Genomic DNA, 19466 nt, shown 5'->3' with positions numbered 1-19466 from the left:
TCAAGTAGCTGTTTTATACTGACTCACTCAGTATAAAAAGGGACAAAAAGGCAAATACTGGTTTGTGTGTATATATATATATTATATGGCAACAATTTTATAGATGGCTTATAATTGAATCCAGTCAAGCAGTTCTGAATCTCCTTATAGAAATTACTGCTGTACCTGCCCGTGCTTTTGTAAATGACAGGTTATTATTTAGCAGTGGAGTTTGTCTGCATGAAAAACCACATGTTTTTACAATGATGCTAAGGTTGACAAAGCCAAATCTGCCATTAAAACCGCCTGCATACATTTCATGGTTGTATTTTCAAACTGATTTGTAATCAAACGACACATTTTGTTAACATCTGAATGTTAAAATGTTAAAAGCCATGCTTGCTAACCGAACCTGGAGTTTCCAGCAAAGCATGCACTTGAATTAAATTTCCTAAATAACTCAGTGTGTCATTGATGCCTGACAGGATCAATAGGATGGAAATTGCTTGTAGTTTTCCCCAAAGTGCTGCAATGCATTACTGCATTTAGAATTTCACTTTGCAGCCTTTCGTTCTCGTTTTTGAAAAAAAAAAAAACCCACACACAGACATACACTGAGGGAGTCTGTTCAGATAGAGTCAGATACTAACACCACCAGCACTTCCATAGTTAAAATATCAATCAATCAGATGTAGAACATCTCAAAGCGCTGTATATAGCACAATAGAAGCCTCGCTGCTGTTTGCATACTTTTATAGACTAAAATACCATCAAGAGATTCTTGGATTGCATAGCCACTGTACAGGGATAATTTAAATCAATTGACAGATTGCTCAGTATTTAGGAAAAGCAGAACATCTAGAAACATAATCCAAATCTCCCTGTACACACTGGCCAGCATGCTATCAATGCAACACATGCTCTAGGGTCTAGACCAGTGCTAATCACTCGCTCAATCCATTCCAGTGCAGGACCTGGATTTCAATTAAGTAATTCAAGACCAGGCTTCAACTGGAATGGATTGAGCCACAACTCAGGACCACTGCTTTAGGCTGCAGCATTTTCTATACCTCGTGGCTATTTGCATTGCAGTGTGCTTTTTCTGGGTCAGCTAGTCTTTAGTCGTAATGACCGTGGCACGAGAGCAGTATGTTAGTATGCTGTTCTGCTGCAGTGTAGCCCGTATCTTGCTGTGTTATTAGTGGCAGGGTATCTGGTGGCTTTAGCCTCCTTCTTCAAAGGGGTCCCAGCTGAGGACAAAGCAGCCTGTCTTCAGCGTCGGTGTGCACCCTTTGAAGACGCGAGACGAGGAATGAAAAACACTCACTTTCTGCGACTTCACAGGAGCCCTGTCATGCATCACATTTGACCTTTTGCACACAGATATAATACCGAAATGGCATCTGCATTTCCTCTAGGAAGGTTGCTGGGCAGTCAAAACCTCAGATCTCACAAACCACATTTAGGCATTCCAGTGAATTTGTAGCTGAGGTTGAAACACTGTTAAAAAGTCTCTGTTCATGCTGGCAATGTTGTTTGCTACACATTACACTGTGCCATAGGGGATGCTTTGCTTTTTATTAGCGAAAACACCAGTATCAATTAAATAATTCAAAACGCTGAAGAACAGAAGCATTCCTTTTTCTAACCAATTAGGACCTGCATTATCAAGTGTTCTTGCCCAGAGGTAAAGCGTATTGTAGCAGCTGCTTTTCTTTATGCTTTGTCAGGAAATGCTGTGTGTTTAAATAGCTTACATGAGTGTTAGAGAACCAGGCTTCGTTCGTTCGGAACGCGCTCCTAAATTCCACAAGAATCTAAGCCAGTTAGACAAAGAGCTAATCACTTTGCTTCTTATGCCACGGTTTCACCTGCCACTGAGACCGAGTTGGAAGTGATTTGAGATCAAACCAATCTTAATCAGGACTCTTTCAGCTGTGGTAAGCTAATCACCAACTTCATTTAAAGGCTTTTGTTCCACTTTTTTTTTTAGTATTTCTTAAAAATGAAAATACAACTTAAATAATGAACATGCACATATAAACTTGGCTCTTCTAGACAAAACCTGACACATCTTTCCAGTGGGGGGAATTTTTTTACAACACATTCTGAATGTGTTTTTCTAAGGATTTTTCTGTCTAACCTGTTAAATGCCCATTTCTCAACAATGCTCACATGAAATCCTCTTGTGAGGTCTTCTGCACCCTGATGGATTTCCATGCTATTGGAAAGGTCTTACACATGCGTCACTCTGTTAGCACATTAGCTTATTCAGCAAGAGCGTTGTAACCATAATCAATGGACCGGAGTGAAGATTGTAAATTGAACAGCATTTGACTAGCACTGTATAACTAAATACTCAGAGGTGTCACCTCATGAATTATACAGAAGACAGGGACCAATGGATACACACTAGATCTTTGTAGCTAACTGAAAAGACCGTCTTTAACAGTTTATTTGTCACCATAACAGGTCCAAAATGGTTGGAAGTGCCTCCGTTTATCAGGGAAAGTGAAAACCTCTTCAATGTCTGCCTGAGTGCTGGAAAGGTAAGATATTGGATGATAATACAACAACTTTGAATCTTTTTTCCAAGTATTGATAATGGATGACTGTAGCAGTATGATGTTAAGTTTTCTAATGTAGATTCTGTATAGCGTTAATTAATCTGGTTCTAAGTACCTCTGAAGCACATTTTCCAACAGTTTCTAAACTTTTCATATTGTTACTTTTTTTTTTGTAGCAACGAATAGAATCACCCAGATTTTCTTTGGTGTCCAGGTGTGTGCATATCTTTCTCGCAGTGCTGAAAATAAAAATGTAAATCCACAGGAAATAAAAAACAGAATTTTAATTTGTGGGTTACGTATTGTCATTTTCTTAATACCCAAGCATTCATTCTGTATGTTATTATCAAGTTTTAATGATATTTACATTAGCAACTTATTTAGCATCTAATCTACAGGGCAGGGGCATTAACAAACGCTTCTTCAGCAATCAATCTGTGTTTCTAATGTGAACTTCTTAATGGCGACTGAGGGATAAGATTAGTTCATATTCTGGGAAAGTGGTAACTGGGTTGGACTCAAATTCATATGAATTATGTTGGATTTCTTGTGATTTTCTCATTATTTTGAATTTAGCAGTTGGGAAATTTGCATTTCAGGACGAATTCCGATTCTGTGATATATGTATGCCATTGGATCTATGCACCATAGTTTTTTGATCGTGTAACTCTAGGATGTGCTGGGTGTGTTTTGCTGGAGCAGTTGACTGTCCTTTTTAAAGTAAGCCTGGAGTCCCGTTTGCATCGAAGTCCACAAGGACCCCCAACAGGGCATTCCAAGGACACGCTGGCTCTGCAGGAAATCTTAGTGTTCAGACAGGTATAAATACAGACCCCAAGGACATGTCACTTCAAACCTCTCCCAGAGGGGCCCTCAGCAGTGCCAGGGATTGCCAGCATTTATTTCATCCGTTAATGACCATGTCTAATCCTTTCCAATTCAGGCAGTGATGTGGGATCACAAGAGGTTAATTAGCAAAGAAGAGGCTGAAGACCACCTTGGAATAGGGGGGTGTTTTAGAAATAGCAGAATGCAATTCACCTGTGCATATATAATTAAATCACTATACTGTGACTGTGAATACGCTGTCTTATTTGCTGTCAAAATCCCTGTTAATGGTGATAGACTGTCTGGTGTAAAATTAATAGAAGTGCATGTGCTTTTTATGTGTAGTTTCTATGTATATTAGTAAGATTGTATTAACAGCCCCATAGAGAAGTTCAGTATGCACACTTATTTTTGCTTTTGTGTGTGTGTGTGTATGTGATGGTCTTATAACGTCACTACTATATAACTTTTGTGCGTGTCCCCAATGGCAGGGATAGAGTGGAGTTGATGCACATACATGATGTTCTACCTTTTTGTATTTATGGCTGTGGCAGGGGATGCATGTTCACAGTCAGAGAAAGGTGGTTTACTTGAAATCTCAATCGATACCAGTCTAAGCTACCTGCAGAGCCTTCTTCATTTATGTACTTTAAGAATCTCGCTCATCGCTGTGTTCCGTTGTTCTGTGGCTCAGGTTGCCATTGGCAACTCCAGAATTAACTTGGCTCCCCTGAATCTAAGGAGCAGTCACGAGGGGTGGCTAGATATTCAGGTAAAAAGTTGTTGCTCCCCTCCTCACCCCAGCACCCCCTCCTCATCAGAGATCCTCCTGATTCTCTCACCCCCTCCTCATCAGAGAGTCTCCTGATTCTCTCACCCCAGCACCCCCTCCTCATCAGAGATTCTCCTGATTCTCTGTGGATCCCCTGGGATCATAAATCCTATTGGAAGAAAAGAACAGCCTCCCCCATATGGGACTGTTAGTACATGATTATTATTAACAAAAGCAGTGAAGGGATACAGGCAGCAGCCTGTATGAAACTGCAGCGTCAGTATACGTGACCTGAGCACTACAGCAAACACTGCAGAAAAGAAAAGCCCATGCATATTTAGAGTGTCAGTGCTATTCAAATTACTCTGTTGAGTTCTGCTGTGCAGCGTCCTCACTTCCCAACAGCTCCTTCAAGAGAATTTAAACTCCCTTTAAGAAAGACACAGGAAAGGTTGGGCTCACACTCTCGTTCAATTCACAAGCTCAGCTGGGATTTCATTGAAGCTGGCAGCAACGGTTTGTCAGTTCGTCTGGAGATGGCTCTATAAACTCCTTGCTTCTCTCTCTCTCTCTCTCTCTCTCTCTCTCTCTCTCTCTCTCTCTCTCTCTCTCTCTCTCTCTCTCTCTCTCTCTCTCTCTCTCTCTCTCTCTCTCTCTGCATTATGAATCCCTGACAGGAGCATGAGCAGTAATGGGTCTCATGGCCATTAAAAAGCCCTAATCATAAATAATGCCATTAGATAATAGTTTAGTTGTTATAAATGACATTTATCAAAAACCGCGTTTTGGAAGCAATGGTGGCGAAGACCACCCCCTGTCATTCATTCAAGTTGCCCTGCAACTGCATACAGTCTGGTATATGTCACTGTATTAGAATGAAATAATATATGCGTTATATGTTGTGTAACTCAACTGCATGGGGCTTCCAGGACAGCTTTAAACAATGAGGTTTTGAATCTCAGTAAAATGAGGTTTTGAATCCCAGTAAAATGAGGTTTTGAATCCCAGTAAAGCAACGTTTGACCAGTGCTTTTATTAATTTGATACCAGCACCCTATATACCCAGGGGGACCCAGCAGTGTATAATTTCTGATTGCTGCACTTCAAATCACTGTGTGTTCGAGGAAATCATCAAATCAACAGTCAGGTCTCTCCAGTAGTCAGATTCAAAGTGTTTCCAACAGGAAGACGAGCCATTAGGGCTGTTTCAAGCTGTTCCTGAATAGGTTTCTGAAGAGGTAGTACTGACGTATCAAGCTGGGCCTCTTAGTCCATTCTTTCAGACCTGCCTGCTGTTACACCTCCAACCAGATGAATCTGCTTAGAAAAGCAAGGAACTGCCAACAAGCCCTTTAGTACTTTAGACAAGTGGCCGTTCTATACCAATGGTCTTGAATGTATTTCCTATTGGAAATTTCCATCACAGTTAGTTATTCATCTCATTTTAAACGCCTTATAGTTAATTATGGCATCTTTAATTAAAAGGAAAGTGGAATCAATCATAACCACAAATGAAAAAAAAAAAACGAATGGATTGCTACTGTAATAACTACGTTGTGACAGCAGCAATACCTGCGTGGGTGCATCCAGGACAGAAGCATGGCTTTAGCAGTTAAAGTGTCCTCTTTAAGCATTAGCCTCCAATCTGAAGCTGTTGAGTGTTCTTCCTCAGGGTATGCGTGCAGAACTGATGATTCTGAGCGAAAACAATTCAAAATAGGGGAGAAAAAAAACTTCAGAGGAGTAACAAGAAACGGTGTAGAACTGCTGGTGCAGAAAATTACCCTGACAGCTGTGTTGTTATTTTAGCTTCCTCCTCTCAGTGTTACACTAGTATCTGTTTAAAATACATGAATTGAGACACTGTTCCATGCAGCCTGTGTGATAGATTGGTCTGCTTCTCGCGAGTACCTTCCACATTTCGGCTGACTGCGGTGTAGCCACAAAATACAGTATAAAATAAACATGTAAGAAAGCACACCAATTGGCAAGTTAGACTTTGTATTGTGGTAATCAAAGATGTTTTTTTTTTTATATAGTGTACTCAGCAGTAGTATAACTTTGCATTGTGTAAATAAGGCTGTGCATTGATTTAGGTGCTCCAGACAGCTATTAATATTTCAATGTTAATAATAACATAAGATTCAATTAAAGGGCATGCACACATGTTTGTCACACACAACAGATTCAATGAAAAGTACTAGGAGTGTCACATTAAAAAAACTGCTAATATTTTAAAAGTATCCTATGATCTTGCAGATATGATGCATTTACAATTCTGCTGTAGGTACTTGAGGAGTGCCTGGTGTCAGCGCCCTGTATACAACATGCTGCAGGCATGGAATCTAGCAACACTGCACAATTTAGCTGGTAAATCGCAAGTGGCAGCAGAGCTGGCTTCTCTGGCTCATGACCAGCATTCTAGCTGCAGTAGGAACCAGGTGGCTCCTAATACTAGGTGCTCCTCCCATTGCTGGCATTCTGAGCCGGGGCAGCTGCCTCACAGTGCATGACAATGAGAGCCCTCAGGAGCTGCACTCCCCCATGCAATTCAGACCGCTTTTGAAATGGTTATTTAATGAAAAAGAAAAGGACTAGTTGTTTACTATCAGGAACAACCTCTCTTAAGAACCTATTTCAGTCATTCTTTTAAGTTGGAAAAGAGAACATTTTAGCGGAAGTGTACTTTTTGGTTCGTGCAATAAATTGGGCAGATGTGTACTGTTTCATTTTTATGAAGTAAAACACAGGTATTGCTCCATTTTTGCTTATTTTTTCATATTTTTACTGTACCTTTTGTTAACTTTTTAATATTGGTGTTTGTTTACGAATGCACTTTTTAAACTTTGCTGAATTGTTTTAGCTGAGCCAAATCCTGCAATCAAGCACACAGGCATGTGTAAATACTGAGCTCTCACAGCTATACCAGGGGTCCAAATCCTGCAATCGAGCACACAGGCATGTGTAAATACTGAGCTCTCACAGCTATATCAGGGGTCCAAATGCTGCAATCAAGCACACAGGCATGTGTAAATACTGAGCTCTCACAGCTATACCAGGGGTCCAAATCCTTCAATCAAGCACACAGGCATGTGTAAATACTGAGCTCTCACAGCTATACCAGGGGTCCAAATGCTGCAATCGAGCACACAGGCATGTGTAAATACTGAGCTCTCACAGCTATATCAGGGGTCCAAATCCTGCAATCGAGCACACTGGCATGTGTAAATACTGAGCTCTCACAGCTATATCAGGGGTCCAAATCCTGCAATCGAGCACACAGGCATGTGTAAATACTGAGCTCTCACAGCTATATCAGGGGTCCAAATCCTGCAATCGGGCACACAGGCATGTGTAAATACTGAGCTCTCACAGCTATATCAGGGGTCCAAATCCTGCAATCGAGCACACAGGCATGTGTAAATACTGAGCTCTCACAGCTATATCAGGGGTCCAAATCCTGCAATCGAGCACACAGGCATGTGTAAATACTGAGCTCTCACAGCTATATCAGGGGTCCAAATCCTGCAATCGAGCACACAGGCATGTGTAAATACTGAGCTCTCACAGCTATATCAGGGGTTTAATGCGGAGCTGTTCATTTGAAGGAGGATTGTGATGAACAGCATATTATCCTCTTATTATATTGACATTCATGGCTTGAATAATGATGCCGGCTGTGAGTCTAATTGAACCTGCTGGGGGTGCGCTGGTAATAAATGAATCCAGTTGGGTGTCCTGCAGTTTGGTTGTAATGGAAGCTTTAGCGTGGCCTCTTATGAATGTGTGAGCAGCTTTTCTTGAGGGGTTAGAATGACTGTATTACTGTAATGAAGTATTAATGTGGTGCAGTGTCGATTTGCTACATGGAATTAATTAAGAGTCAGAAGAGCTTTTTCATAAAAACATCACAAACAATGAAGTAATAATACATTTTTAATTATTACTGCATTCCAAGTCCCCCCTCTAATATCACTTTTAACCTTCACATATAGTTGTAAACCCATAATAACAAGATAATCTGGGGCTAAACCTAACCCTAAACCCAATCCAAACCCTAAACCTAACCCTAACCCTAATCTTAACCCTAACCCTAACCCTAACACTAACCCTACCTCTAATCCTAACCCTAACCCTAACCCAACCCAAACACTACCTCTAATCCTAATCCTAATCTTAACCCTAACCCTACCTCTAATCCTAACCCTAACCCTAACCCTAACCCTAACCCTAACCTAGCTGAGCTGTGCAGAGCAAAGTGGGCCGGGCTTGATGGATCGGACCGTCCTGCAGCCCGGAGAGCTGAGGCAGGGAAAGTGGGAAATTGAGCAATGTGAATAATGTGAAGCAGTGAGACAGGTGCACTTTTAAAATACTGGCATTGTATAGTATCAACAGATTGCTTCAGCTCAATTGACATGGGTCTTGGATAGTGTGTTTGCAGTTCTGAAATGTGCAAACATAAGGCAGCCTTTTTCTGATGGCACTCAGTTTTAAAAGCTCTTTAGATCAACTGCCTCAGGAAGCTGTTAGCCTCAGAGAGTTGCCTTCAGCCGCTGATGCGACACAGTCTCTGTCATGAAAACGGGTTTTGCTAATACAATTAGAGTCACAATGAAACCCTCTTCAAGGGACTCCAGATGTAACTGTTACTTCATCATGACTGTATTAAGATGAAGTTATGAAGATTTACTTCCTCGGGCATTGGGTATCAGTTACACATAATGCAGGTCGAATCTATTTGATCTCAGTAAAAATGCTCCTCAGTTGGTGTATTAAGAAGCGAGGTAGCTGTTGTACTGCATTTGTATTTGGAGAAATGGCTCAACAGGGATATTAGAAAACAAGCCATAGCACAGATTAATGGCACTGAGGTCAAAACATCCTTTCTAAGAGAGAGCAGAAGCAGGTTCTATTCAGCAGCATTCATCTTATTTATTGTGTGTGTGTGTGTGTGTGTGTGTGTGTGTGTGTGTGTGTGTGTATGCATATATAAGTATTGTAAAGAACAGTGAGGTATAGTAAAGCATACTGTAAATGTATAGTATAACCATGGTAAAATCATGGGAAAACTACAAAAAACTAGGGAAAAATGCCTTTCGTTCGTTTGAACTAGTTAGACTATAAAAACGTATAAGGTCTGATTTAAATGGATGTGATCTATAAAATGAATCCATCTATTGTTATGTACAATTTAGGCTTTAAAAACCCTATAAGGTCAGACGAAGCAGATGGTCAAAGAGAGCCGGAGTGTGTCTGGTCAACCCTGTTCTCTTCCTCTGGAAAATAGCTGTGCTCTGTGTTTCAACATATTTGTGTTGAAAACTGTGGTGTAATTACTATATAATGTATGTTTTAACATGTATATTCAATGCCAATAATAACTGATCTTTAGTTAATAATTCAGAGACAAAAATCAATGGGTTGCTTGAAATTAAATTAATTGAAAATAAATCCCTAATCAAAACAGCCCTGATCCCAAGGAAGGTGTTAAAATGCTCCCGTCTTCACCCACAACCTTGGAGAATCCTAACCTTAACTCTAACGGAAACGCCAACTCCAACCCTAAACTTAACCCTACGCTAACCCCAACCCCAACCCCAAACTCAAACCCAAACCCAAACTCAAACCCAACCCCAAACTCAAACCCAACCCCAAACCCAAACCCAAACTCAAACCCAACCCCAAACCCAAACCCAACCCCAACCCCAATTCCCGACTCCGACCCCGACCTCGACTCCAACCCTAATTTTCAAGGGGTACCGTAAGGGACTCTTTAAGTTTTGGATTAATGATATGAGGATAAAAGTTTGTGCTATATGGTTAGTAACGTTAATCTGTTATTCATTCTGTTGACACAGGTGTCCTCTGTCTTGTATTAGTGAGCACAGTTTGAACTGTCCCCAGGTTAGATCATTTCCTCTTCACTGACTTCAGTAGAACACCCTACAGGGCTGACAAAATTGGAATCGCTCCTAAAGGACGAGATGTTCTCAGTCACAAGCAGCTCTGAAATGTTGAAGCCGTTCTCAATTCCATTACCCTGAACAGTTCAGCTGTCTGTTCCAAACTGAAACTAAACACTGTATCTGTTTTAACTCTTCATCTTTTTCTTGTGGTACAGTCTGTAAACGGCAATTGTGAATCTTAAGAAGGAATGGGCTCTCCTTTAAGGTGCTTTTCTTGAGCCAACAGTTCATTGTATTCATTAAAGTGCAAAGAAGCATGTTAATTGCACAAGGCAACTCTACTCCTTCTGAACAATCTACTCATATCAGAAATCACACATTATGCAATTAAACTCTTCCTTTACTTTTTAAATAGGGATCCCAGTGGGTGCAAAAGTGAAAAAGCAGCCCCTTTCACTCAGCCCTAGTTTTAAGTTCTAACATGGCATGTCTTATTGTGGGTGATCCACTTTGACATGCAATACATTGTTCTTAACATAGAGCAACACAGAGATTGTTTCTGCAAAATGAACACTGTAGTCTGTTGTTCGGGGTCCCTATGAATTGAGCTGAAGTGTCGTTTCACTGCCAAGCTGTTAAGCCCAGTGCTGTCTGGCTGTATTGCTGGGTTTCCATCTGGAGTGAACATTAACATCAAGAGCCTGTCCAAAGTAACAACGGGAGCACTTGCTGACTGCAGTTCTCTTCTAGCATTCACTGGGTGCACAGCAAAGTCATCATGAATTGATAGCATTACACTGAAGAACTGCAAATGCCATGCAAACATGCCCATTGTAGGAAACGTGGCAGGTGTAAGGGGGCATTGTTGTAAATACTGACGTCATTGTGGTGCCCTGACCTGTGATTGACTACAGTCAGCAATTAGAGCGTAACCCCTCACCTCGCCTGTCAATGATAATGTCGTTTCACAGGTTTCCGCTCCAGATCAATTGATCAGATTTGAGAATTTAATTTTCAGAGTATGTTATATGCATTTAGATAGAATATTGGTGTCACTTTCCATGAAGTGTCTCTAATCACTGTGCATGTACCTAGTGGCTACTCAGTAAATGCATGTGTCCTTACACATGATTGGAATGTTAATTTAAACATTAAGCACGCAATAATTTTTTGCATATATAATATATGTAAGTACACGATTGCATCAGAAAAGGGTTAGGGTTTGGGTTAGATCGTGCAAGAAGATTTACATATTAAGTACATTGTAACTATTCATAATAACATTGGAATTATGTGTAAGTACACATGTATTTACTGAGTAATTAGAGAGACTTCATGTAAAGTGTTACCATGCGCTCTTGAGTCATCAGTATGAGGCTCTTTGCTTGCTATTAGTTTTGACAGATTTACTGATTGTTTTCCTTTTCTCACAGTGGTGCAAATCTCCCTTGATAAATCATGCTCAGTACCTCTTTATGAGTACCTTTCAAAATGTTTGGATTTAGACTCAAGGCCAAGATTTCTCTTTATTCAGCCTGCCAGGCTGATCTGTAATAACACTGCACACTAAAAAAAAAGTGCAACTTTAAATGATCTTGTTAAGCAGTAAAAAAAAGACCTGAAAGACGTGTCAAATATTCAGCCTACTGGGGGTAAGATATTGTCTAGCCAGGCTTGCTTTTAGCAGACCAATGAAATTGCCATTTGCTTCAATAAAGAGGGTTCCATGTGCTGACACTGGCATGGTGAAAGTGTCAGGACAGGTTGTATCCTAAGGGGGAAGCAATGAATTATTTATGAGTTTTAAAATGCAGCAGTCTTTTGTTGCATTTTTTACATCTTAATTAGCAACAACACAGGGTGCAGACAGTGTGCTGTGGAGAGAGCCGGTGGTCTCCTGATTGAATAATTCAGCTTGCCTCCAACTAGGCTGTCAACATGTAAAAGGCTTGACTTCAATATGTCATCATTATTACTAGAACTGCGCACATGTGGATCTTGTCTCTGTTCAGACACATTTGTATTCTGCTGATGCTACGACCCCCAGAATGGGGCTCCCATTTGAAAAACCTTGATCGCTTCATGAAATGACACTTCATTCAGGTTCTTGAAGTCAATCTGCATGCATAAGGCCGTGGGATCGCTTTTAGAATCAGCAATGACGACAAGTTTATAAAAAAGATTGATAGCCAAGCCGCCAGCACATGTCAAATATTTCACCCTGATGTAGATCAGTCAAATGATGATTACAGGTCATGTGCCTTTTCTGAAGCAACAGGTATAACAGATATGCATCATGAATCTGTGTTAAGGAAAAGGAGTACTATTATGCAAGGATTATTGGTATTTAGTATGCTGTGATATTAATCAAACTCTAAAATACTACCCCCCTGGGTAATACAATGACTCGAGCTTACAGGCCAGTGTAAAGAAAAGGAATCTCTTATAATGGAACTATGAAAAGTACAATAAGCCAGGATTAAAGCATGGGACTATTGTTTTTTGTTTTCTTACCAGTCTAACTTACATCAATATTAAAGTTATAATAGAAACAAACCAAATTGCATTCCATATGAAAAATGTTAATCACAGAAACACATTTTTTTTTTAATGTGACTGTTTTAAATTTCATATATATATATATACAGTATTGTTAAAACCGTTTTTCTTTTTTCTGCACAGTTTTTCAGGCTTTTTATTTCCAGTTGTTAGATGTAAACAGTGCACCTGCTTCTCCTATGGATTATCTTTGTGATGTATATATATATATATTCAGGAGACCTCCTCTTGTCTTCAGTCTTTGTGATTCTTTTTCTCTCTCTTTATTGACCCCTGCTGCTCTCACACAGAGTCTGGGAGCTTTTGAAGGGACCTGCCTGCTTCCCTGCCTGCCTCCCTGTGTGTCTCTGCCTCTCACACAGTGTTCAGGTCCTTGCTCAGGAGTGCCCGCTGGAGCAGCAGAAGCACAGGGGAGATCAGCAGTGTCTGAGGTGAGCATTGAGCAGCAAGGCAGCCGCCCAGCCTGGCTTGTGTGTGCGCTGTTCTGGGATTGCTACTTAGAACAAAGATATTCACTAGAATCTTCAGTCCCTTCAAAAGAAGTGCCCATTCACAAGGAATGAATGCTGTTGATTAAGGGTTTAATATACATAAGGTTGTGTGGATATTATTATTATTATTATTATTATTATTATTATTATTATTATTATTATTATTATTATTATTGATTGAATCGAAAATTATGTTTTTTTATTGAATTTGTTTGTTTAAAATATATACAGTCCTGTACTAAGAATACACTCAGTCAGATTCATCCACTTTGGGTTTATTGAAGAGTACAATTGCAACTTTTTTTTTATCCAAATGTTCTGTAATAACATTTTGGGGGATGTTCTTTATATGGTCTTCAGTAGCCTCAGGATTTGTGACGTTCTGCTTTCATGTGTTTGTGTTCTTATCCAAGTTTCCTGCTGTAAATAAGCACAGTTATGTTTGCACTGGTTTAACCCATATGCTTCTCCAAAGGATATACAATTCATCACTATAGTTTACCATGCTTTGCCATGTTTTTAATACGCTTCACCACACCTCATTGTGCTTTACAATGCTTACCTATGCTTTACCATGCTTTCACTATGCTTTATTGCACTTTGCTATGCTTTTACTATGGGGATCTTTTATACTTTATATTGAACGATTTCCACAGCCACCTGTTTGAAGGAGATCAGGTGGAAATGTCCTTATATTATCATACACTTATTTGCATGTAACCATGTTTGAATTACAGAATAATAGATTTATTTATAATCCAAGTTGCAATTGTCTTTGCACAATGTCACAAACCTAGTAAGAAGCAACTAAAACTGCTTCTTTTACTCCATACATTAACCCTTTATCGAGACATTGCCTCTATTGGAAAAGCTCATATCAGGTTATTCAACAGCCTTTGGGTTTATAATGTAAACAGTTTGACAAGGCTGCTTTCTATTATGCTGAATAAGATGTTTTATGGGAACTGTCCTTTTATATACAGTATATATTTATTTTAATTTAGCCATGATCATTTTATTGAAAAGCATCCTGCATTAGCAAACAGCATGGGTTATATTTTACTGCTCTAAACAGCTGTGCATCTTAATAGCCCTAACATTTAAGACACTGTTTTTAGGTGGGCCTATTTTCTCTGTATCGTTGTTGCATGTAGTATTGTTAATACGCAATACATCAATACAATCTAAATCACTCTTGAAAGATTCATGGAGAGTTGAATAGCGACGGTATTAAGATCTACCACTGTTTAGATCATTAAAATAGACCCCGATAGGTCATGTTTGATTACAGGCGGCAAAGTGTTGTGTTAGTTTGTATTAAATCATCCTGTAACAAGAATGAACACGAAGTTAACCTCTGACTCCGGAGATGAACTCTCGCTGAGGTGAAATGAAAGCCACATTGATTTTCTTTCACTCCGGCAGTAACTGCAGTACATATATCCCTTAGTGCTGTGGTATCAGGTGTGGGAATCGCAGCTGAGGTATGACGTTGACTTCACTGCGGGTTTCTGCTGTTTATGCAAAGGACAAATGAGTTGTCAGCAGCTTTCCTGTTAACCCTTTCTGGGTAACTGAAAGCGTAAAAGCACTCACACGTTCTTCTCAGCCTGGATCAGCTTGATCATCTTGGCTGGTTTCACTGGCTGGTTTCACTTGCTTAACAGGAACGTTCCCAGCTATTTCAATTAAGAAAAACAGCGCTCAGGTTATTCTTCTGCTCTGTGGCAGAAGTCAATGAAGATGAATTGGCAGGCGTGCGCTGGTGCTGGCTCTTACCACTGCACTGACCCTTTGGTTGATCATGCCTTTGTATTATATGTTAATGATGACTTTCCCAGGAACAAGAACATGAATTTGAGCACTCAGATGCACTCCATGTGACTGGAAGTAACCAAAGATGAATCTACCTTTTATATACCCACCTTTGGCTTGAGCAGATACAGCTAGTTGTGTGTTACATTCGTTTGAATGATGTTTTTCTTAACCCAGGTGTTACAATGAAGGTCTGTGGAGGGTTTCCCTGGATCCCAGAGCTGGTGGCGCTCATCTGGGTGTTACGAACAGTTAGCTCTCTTAATCCAGACGACCCCAACGTGTGCAGCCACTGGGAAAGGTAACCCTTTAATACTGTGTAAGAGAGTCCAGCTTCATAGAATGGAATGAGTGGACCTCATAATAAACAGGAGTTACAGAAGAAGGCCTTTCAATAAATCTGTAATTTAAAGTTCGTAGTTATCAAAATAGTGCCATACATTTTCTCCACAATGCACATCCAGTCTGAAATGTACATTTTTTAGCAAGCATGTATTTTCATTCTAAAACAGGATATCTGGTACTACACTAGGTTAAACACATCTCTGTTTGCAAGCCATGCTTTTAGAGCGTCTTGTACTTCCTGGGTCATTTCACCTGGAGAGTGGTATTGTCCCCACCCCTTCACTGGCTTATTTTCTGTCAATAACCAGCCAGCTGCTTCCTCTATTGAATGACATGCTTTGCCCCAGAAGACACTGCAGTGGTGAAATGACCAAGGCAAGCAACCTTTGGCAGATGCATTGGCAGATGTCTGTTTTAAACCAGCACACAATACGCTTCATTCTGCTTGACAAGCAAAGGGAGCTGTTGTAGCTCCAGCAGTAACTTTTCTTGGACCAAGCAGAAGGGTGGAAACTATGCCCATCACATGCAGAGGGTATTGATTTTCCAAGGAGAAGTCCCCAGCAAGCAGAGATACAAATTAAACACTCCGATTGATTGATCACAGAGCTCAGATGAGAATAAATCTCAGGAATGCGTATCATTGTAATAATTATGTTGTGTTTGGACATGTCAGTTATGAAAAATATGAAGAGATAATTGCTGGCTCCTTATGCAAAAAAGATAACCTGAGATATATGACATGCAATATTCTCCTCTTGTGGTATGAATAATGAAATATTTAAAAGGGAGTAGGAGGAAGCCTCTAAAGACTGACTGGCTGTAACAAGTGAAAAAAGCTTTGCTTTGAGAATATCATTCTATTCTTTTATTGCTGCATAAATGTGGAGCGCTTACTGTAGCATGCAAACTGCATTAAAGTCCTTCTCTCTCTCTCTCTCTCTCTCTCTCTCTCTCTATATATATATATATATATATATATATATATATATATATATATATATATATAGTCTAAGACACAGGACAATGGTTTATTGCATTTTATGATCAAAACTACATTTGAATGAAAGTTGTTGCAGTTTGCACCATGCCACAAACCTCCCTGTAAAAGCAGCACCTTTATTCTACACACATGTCGTTATTAGCACTGACTGTGCTTCTGCCTCTCTGTTTTGAGTGCAGCTATGCAGTGACTGTCCAAGAGTCCTACGCTCACCCCTTTGATCAGGTTTACTACACCAGATGTACGGACATTCTGACCTGGTTTAAATGTACCAGACACCGGTGAGTCCTGGCTGTGCTGTATGTAGAGCTATAAGTAGAAGCTGTTTTTTATTTTTATATTAAACTCATAATCACTGTTTAGTTCCTTATCTTTGCACAAAACTTTGAATATCTCTCACATCACCGAAGACCCCCCTCCCCCCTCCCCCCCACCTCACCAGTTTCTTAGCTGATTTGAATCTTCACAATTCAGACACACTTGTACACTATATGGATAGCAGACAATGACAAATGATTGCTGCCTTCTGGACATGTTTGCAATATACAGTGCTATCCCTGGAGACCATCATCCACCGATAGCCTTCAGATAGTATTGGGTCATTATTCTGGGTAATGCTGTTTGTCAGTAAGCTGATACTGCATTTTGCATGATTTTTGTATGTAGTCAAAATGACTAGTAGTAAGAGACTACAAAACAATAATGAAAAATAATGGTAATCCAGGACATTTAAATCTACGAATTCACCTTTATTAGAGCTAGCAGCATTATAGCTGTTTGCTTTTACACGTTATTTTGGATTATTGCTAGATATACCTGATCCCTTCCAGTAGTGTCTGTCAATTTCTTTCCTGTGGCATACCTGCAATTACACCTACAGATCAGCAAGCAGCAGTTTTAGAAAAATCTCTTGCCCCCTGTACGGTATGACATTGGAAAAGATTTCTGCACAGTGAAGTTAGTTTTTCTTCATCCTTACTGTAGTTTCAACCTTGAAGCCTGATGATAGAAGATTCCCCTCACTGTTTCAGAGTGCATGCAACTTTAGGTCAGGAGGAATGGGGATGTCAGGGAGCCTTCGGGATTGGATTGCTGTGTTTCTGTAAAGGTGACAGGAATCCCATTGGAGGCTGGCAATCAAGGGCAAGCCACAGACCTTTCCTTTTTATTTGTTAGAGGACAAACAGTTTTTTTTAGTGTACAGTGCATCAAAATGTAAATGCAGGCAACTGGAAGGGCAGATAAGAAGGGTTTTCAAATGCAGATCTGAGGTCAGCCCAAGGTTTCGGTGTTCTAAAAAATAAAAGTACATCATCCTGGGACTTTTTTTTTTAGAATCAGCTACAAAACAGCTTATCGTCGAGGACTGAGGACGATGTACCGCCGAAGATCCCAGTGCTGTCCGGGATACTTTGAGAGTGGAGACTTCTGCATCCGTAAGTGATTTTCCGGTTCCTTCCTCTCAACTGGCTGTGCATCTTCAAGTAAAGATTTTCAGGCTTCCTCTCTGATCTGCTGCTGCTCGCCTATAGAAAACTGGCCCTGATGCATAGATGGATCCCCAGTGTAGGGGACTGTATGTTCCAGTATATGTGCGAGTGTCTTTGCATATTTTATGTTTGATTGCATATTAATGAAGTAGAAATTGTAAGAAATCCTTTAGGGAAGTTAGGCTTCGGAACCTCTTAAGCATGTTAGGTGCGGGATTTCAGTTCAAGTGTTATTTAAAAAAGCTCTGAAATACGGTCAGAAAGGTTAGTTCCTTCAGCCTTTCATGAGCACTCATGTACAGTATACAGCAGCTTCTAAAATACCCTTTGGGAACGCTGCAGCCCAGAAGAATCTTTCTAAATTACAATTGATTAAAGGTTTTTTTTTTTTGGTTTTTTTTAGCTAAATCTGTATTATTGTACACATCCTGCAATATCTTGAGATGACCACAAGTAAATCAAACGACATTCTCTTAATTGCATTCAATGTTACATGATATTGTAATCAGAAAGTTCAATACTTGACCAAACCTCTGACGTTACTGTTCCGGTGATGTCTCCTGCAGCTGGGTCCTTTTCATAATGTCTAGTTAGAGGGAGAGAGAAAAAATAAACAGGGCTTTAGACCCTGCTCCATATTAACAACTATAGCAGTAATTAATATTCTGCACACGTCAATTTTCAAAGCAAACATCTCAGTGCAATCCTTTTCTGATGCAAGAGTGGAATATCATGACTTTATAAAGCACAGAACTTGGATGTCACAGATAATGAACTATTTATTAATTGTGACATGTTTAATGTGCTCATGCATGACCTCTTTCTGTGTTTCCCTCAATGCACTTAATGTGTACATAAATAATGATGCTCGCTCATACAAATGAATACCTGACAACCATTGCTGTTCTAGTCAAATTAAAAGTGCATCTGTCTGTTCCTTAAAAGAAGCTTTGGTATTGCTGTCCTTTGTTTGAGGGGGTTTGTGAATTTTCTCTTCAGATTAGAGAGTGTTTTAAAACACGGGAATAATTAACAAACCTCATCAAGATATAACAAAACATTTTGTAGGAAAGAAATAGCAGGTGTTCAACTTGGCACAGATTCTGTACATTTGAGTAACCCCACTATGCCCTTGATTCACTGTTTTATATACCAACCAGCTGTCCAATCAGCAGCAAGGTCATTTAGTCATTAACCAATGGAAGATATGCACTCTCAACACATTAAGATATGCATAACCGATGGTTAATTCTTGCGATATACTGCAGGAGCCACTGTTGAATAGGGCTCCCTGTGTGATACACAGCTAGACGCAGGTTTTACTGTTGCGGTTATTATTTCAATCGCAGATGACTCCTTCAGCACAACTTCATTTATTCCACCAGGCCCCAGAATCAGTGATCAGTGAGAAAAAAAAAAAATACCTAACCTAAATAAAACACAGAACTCCAAACAAGATGATTTGCAACAGAACAGGCTTTGCTGCTGCTTCTTCTTGTTGACAAATATGAATGATATACCCTAGATACTAAAGTCTAAATGCATTTCCTTTCCTTTAAAAATAGCCCTGAGCTGAAGATGCAGTACAAACCCTTTCTCTTTTTTCTTTTCTTTTCTTTTTTAGGTTGTAAAAAGCTTTAATAAAGGCTCTTGGATCTATGCGCCCTGGAGGATTATTCAGACACAAAGAGAGTCATATACTTTACTG

The 19466-nt window shown here is 39.8% G+C and overlaps 1 protein-coding gene across 4 annotated transcripts in view; it reads left to right on the top strand.

Moving 5' to 3' along the window:
* LOC117429889 (multiple epidermal growth factor-like domains protein 11) overlaps positions 1-19466 on the top strand; it is a 79694-nt gene that overhangs the window by 9713 nt on the left and 50515 nt on the right. For all 4 annotated transcript variants that reach the window (XR_009308443.1, XM_058999039.1, XM_058999037.1 and 1 more), the window contains exons 2-6: positions 2452-2528; positions 12905-13045; positions 15098-15221; positions 16448-16549; positions 17604-17704. Coding sequence is in view for 3 of the 4 variants with exons in the window: in XM_058999039.1 (XP_058855022.1) it covers positions 15106-15221; positions 16448-16549; positions 17604-17704 (319 nt within the window). In the remaining variant the exon portion in view is untranslated. The remainder of the gene's footprint in view (positions 1-2451; positions 2529-12904; positions 13046-15097; positions 15222-16447; positions 16550-17603; positions 17705-19466) is intronic.

This window comes from Acipenser ruthenus, chromosome 24 (genome assembly GCF_902713425.1).
Source record: "Acipenser ruthenus chromosome 24, fAciRut3.2 maternal haplotype, whole genome shotgun sequence".
In the NCBI taxonomy this organism is placed as follows: Eukaryota; Metazoa; Chordata; class Actinopteri; order Acipenseriformes; family Acipenseridae; genus Acipenser; species Acipenser ruthenus.
Note: the sequence above shows the minus strand (reverse complement) of the source record. Positions and strands in the feature narration are given on the sequence as shown.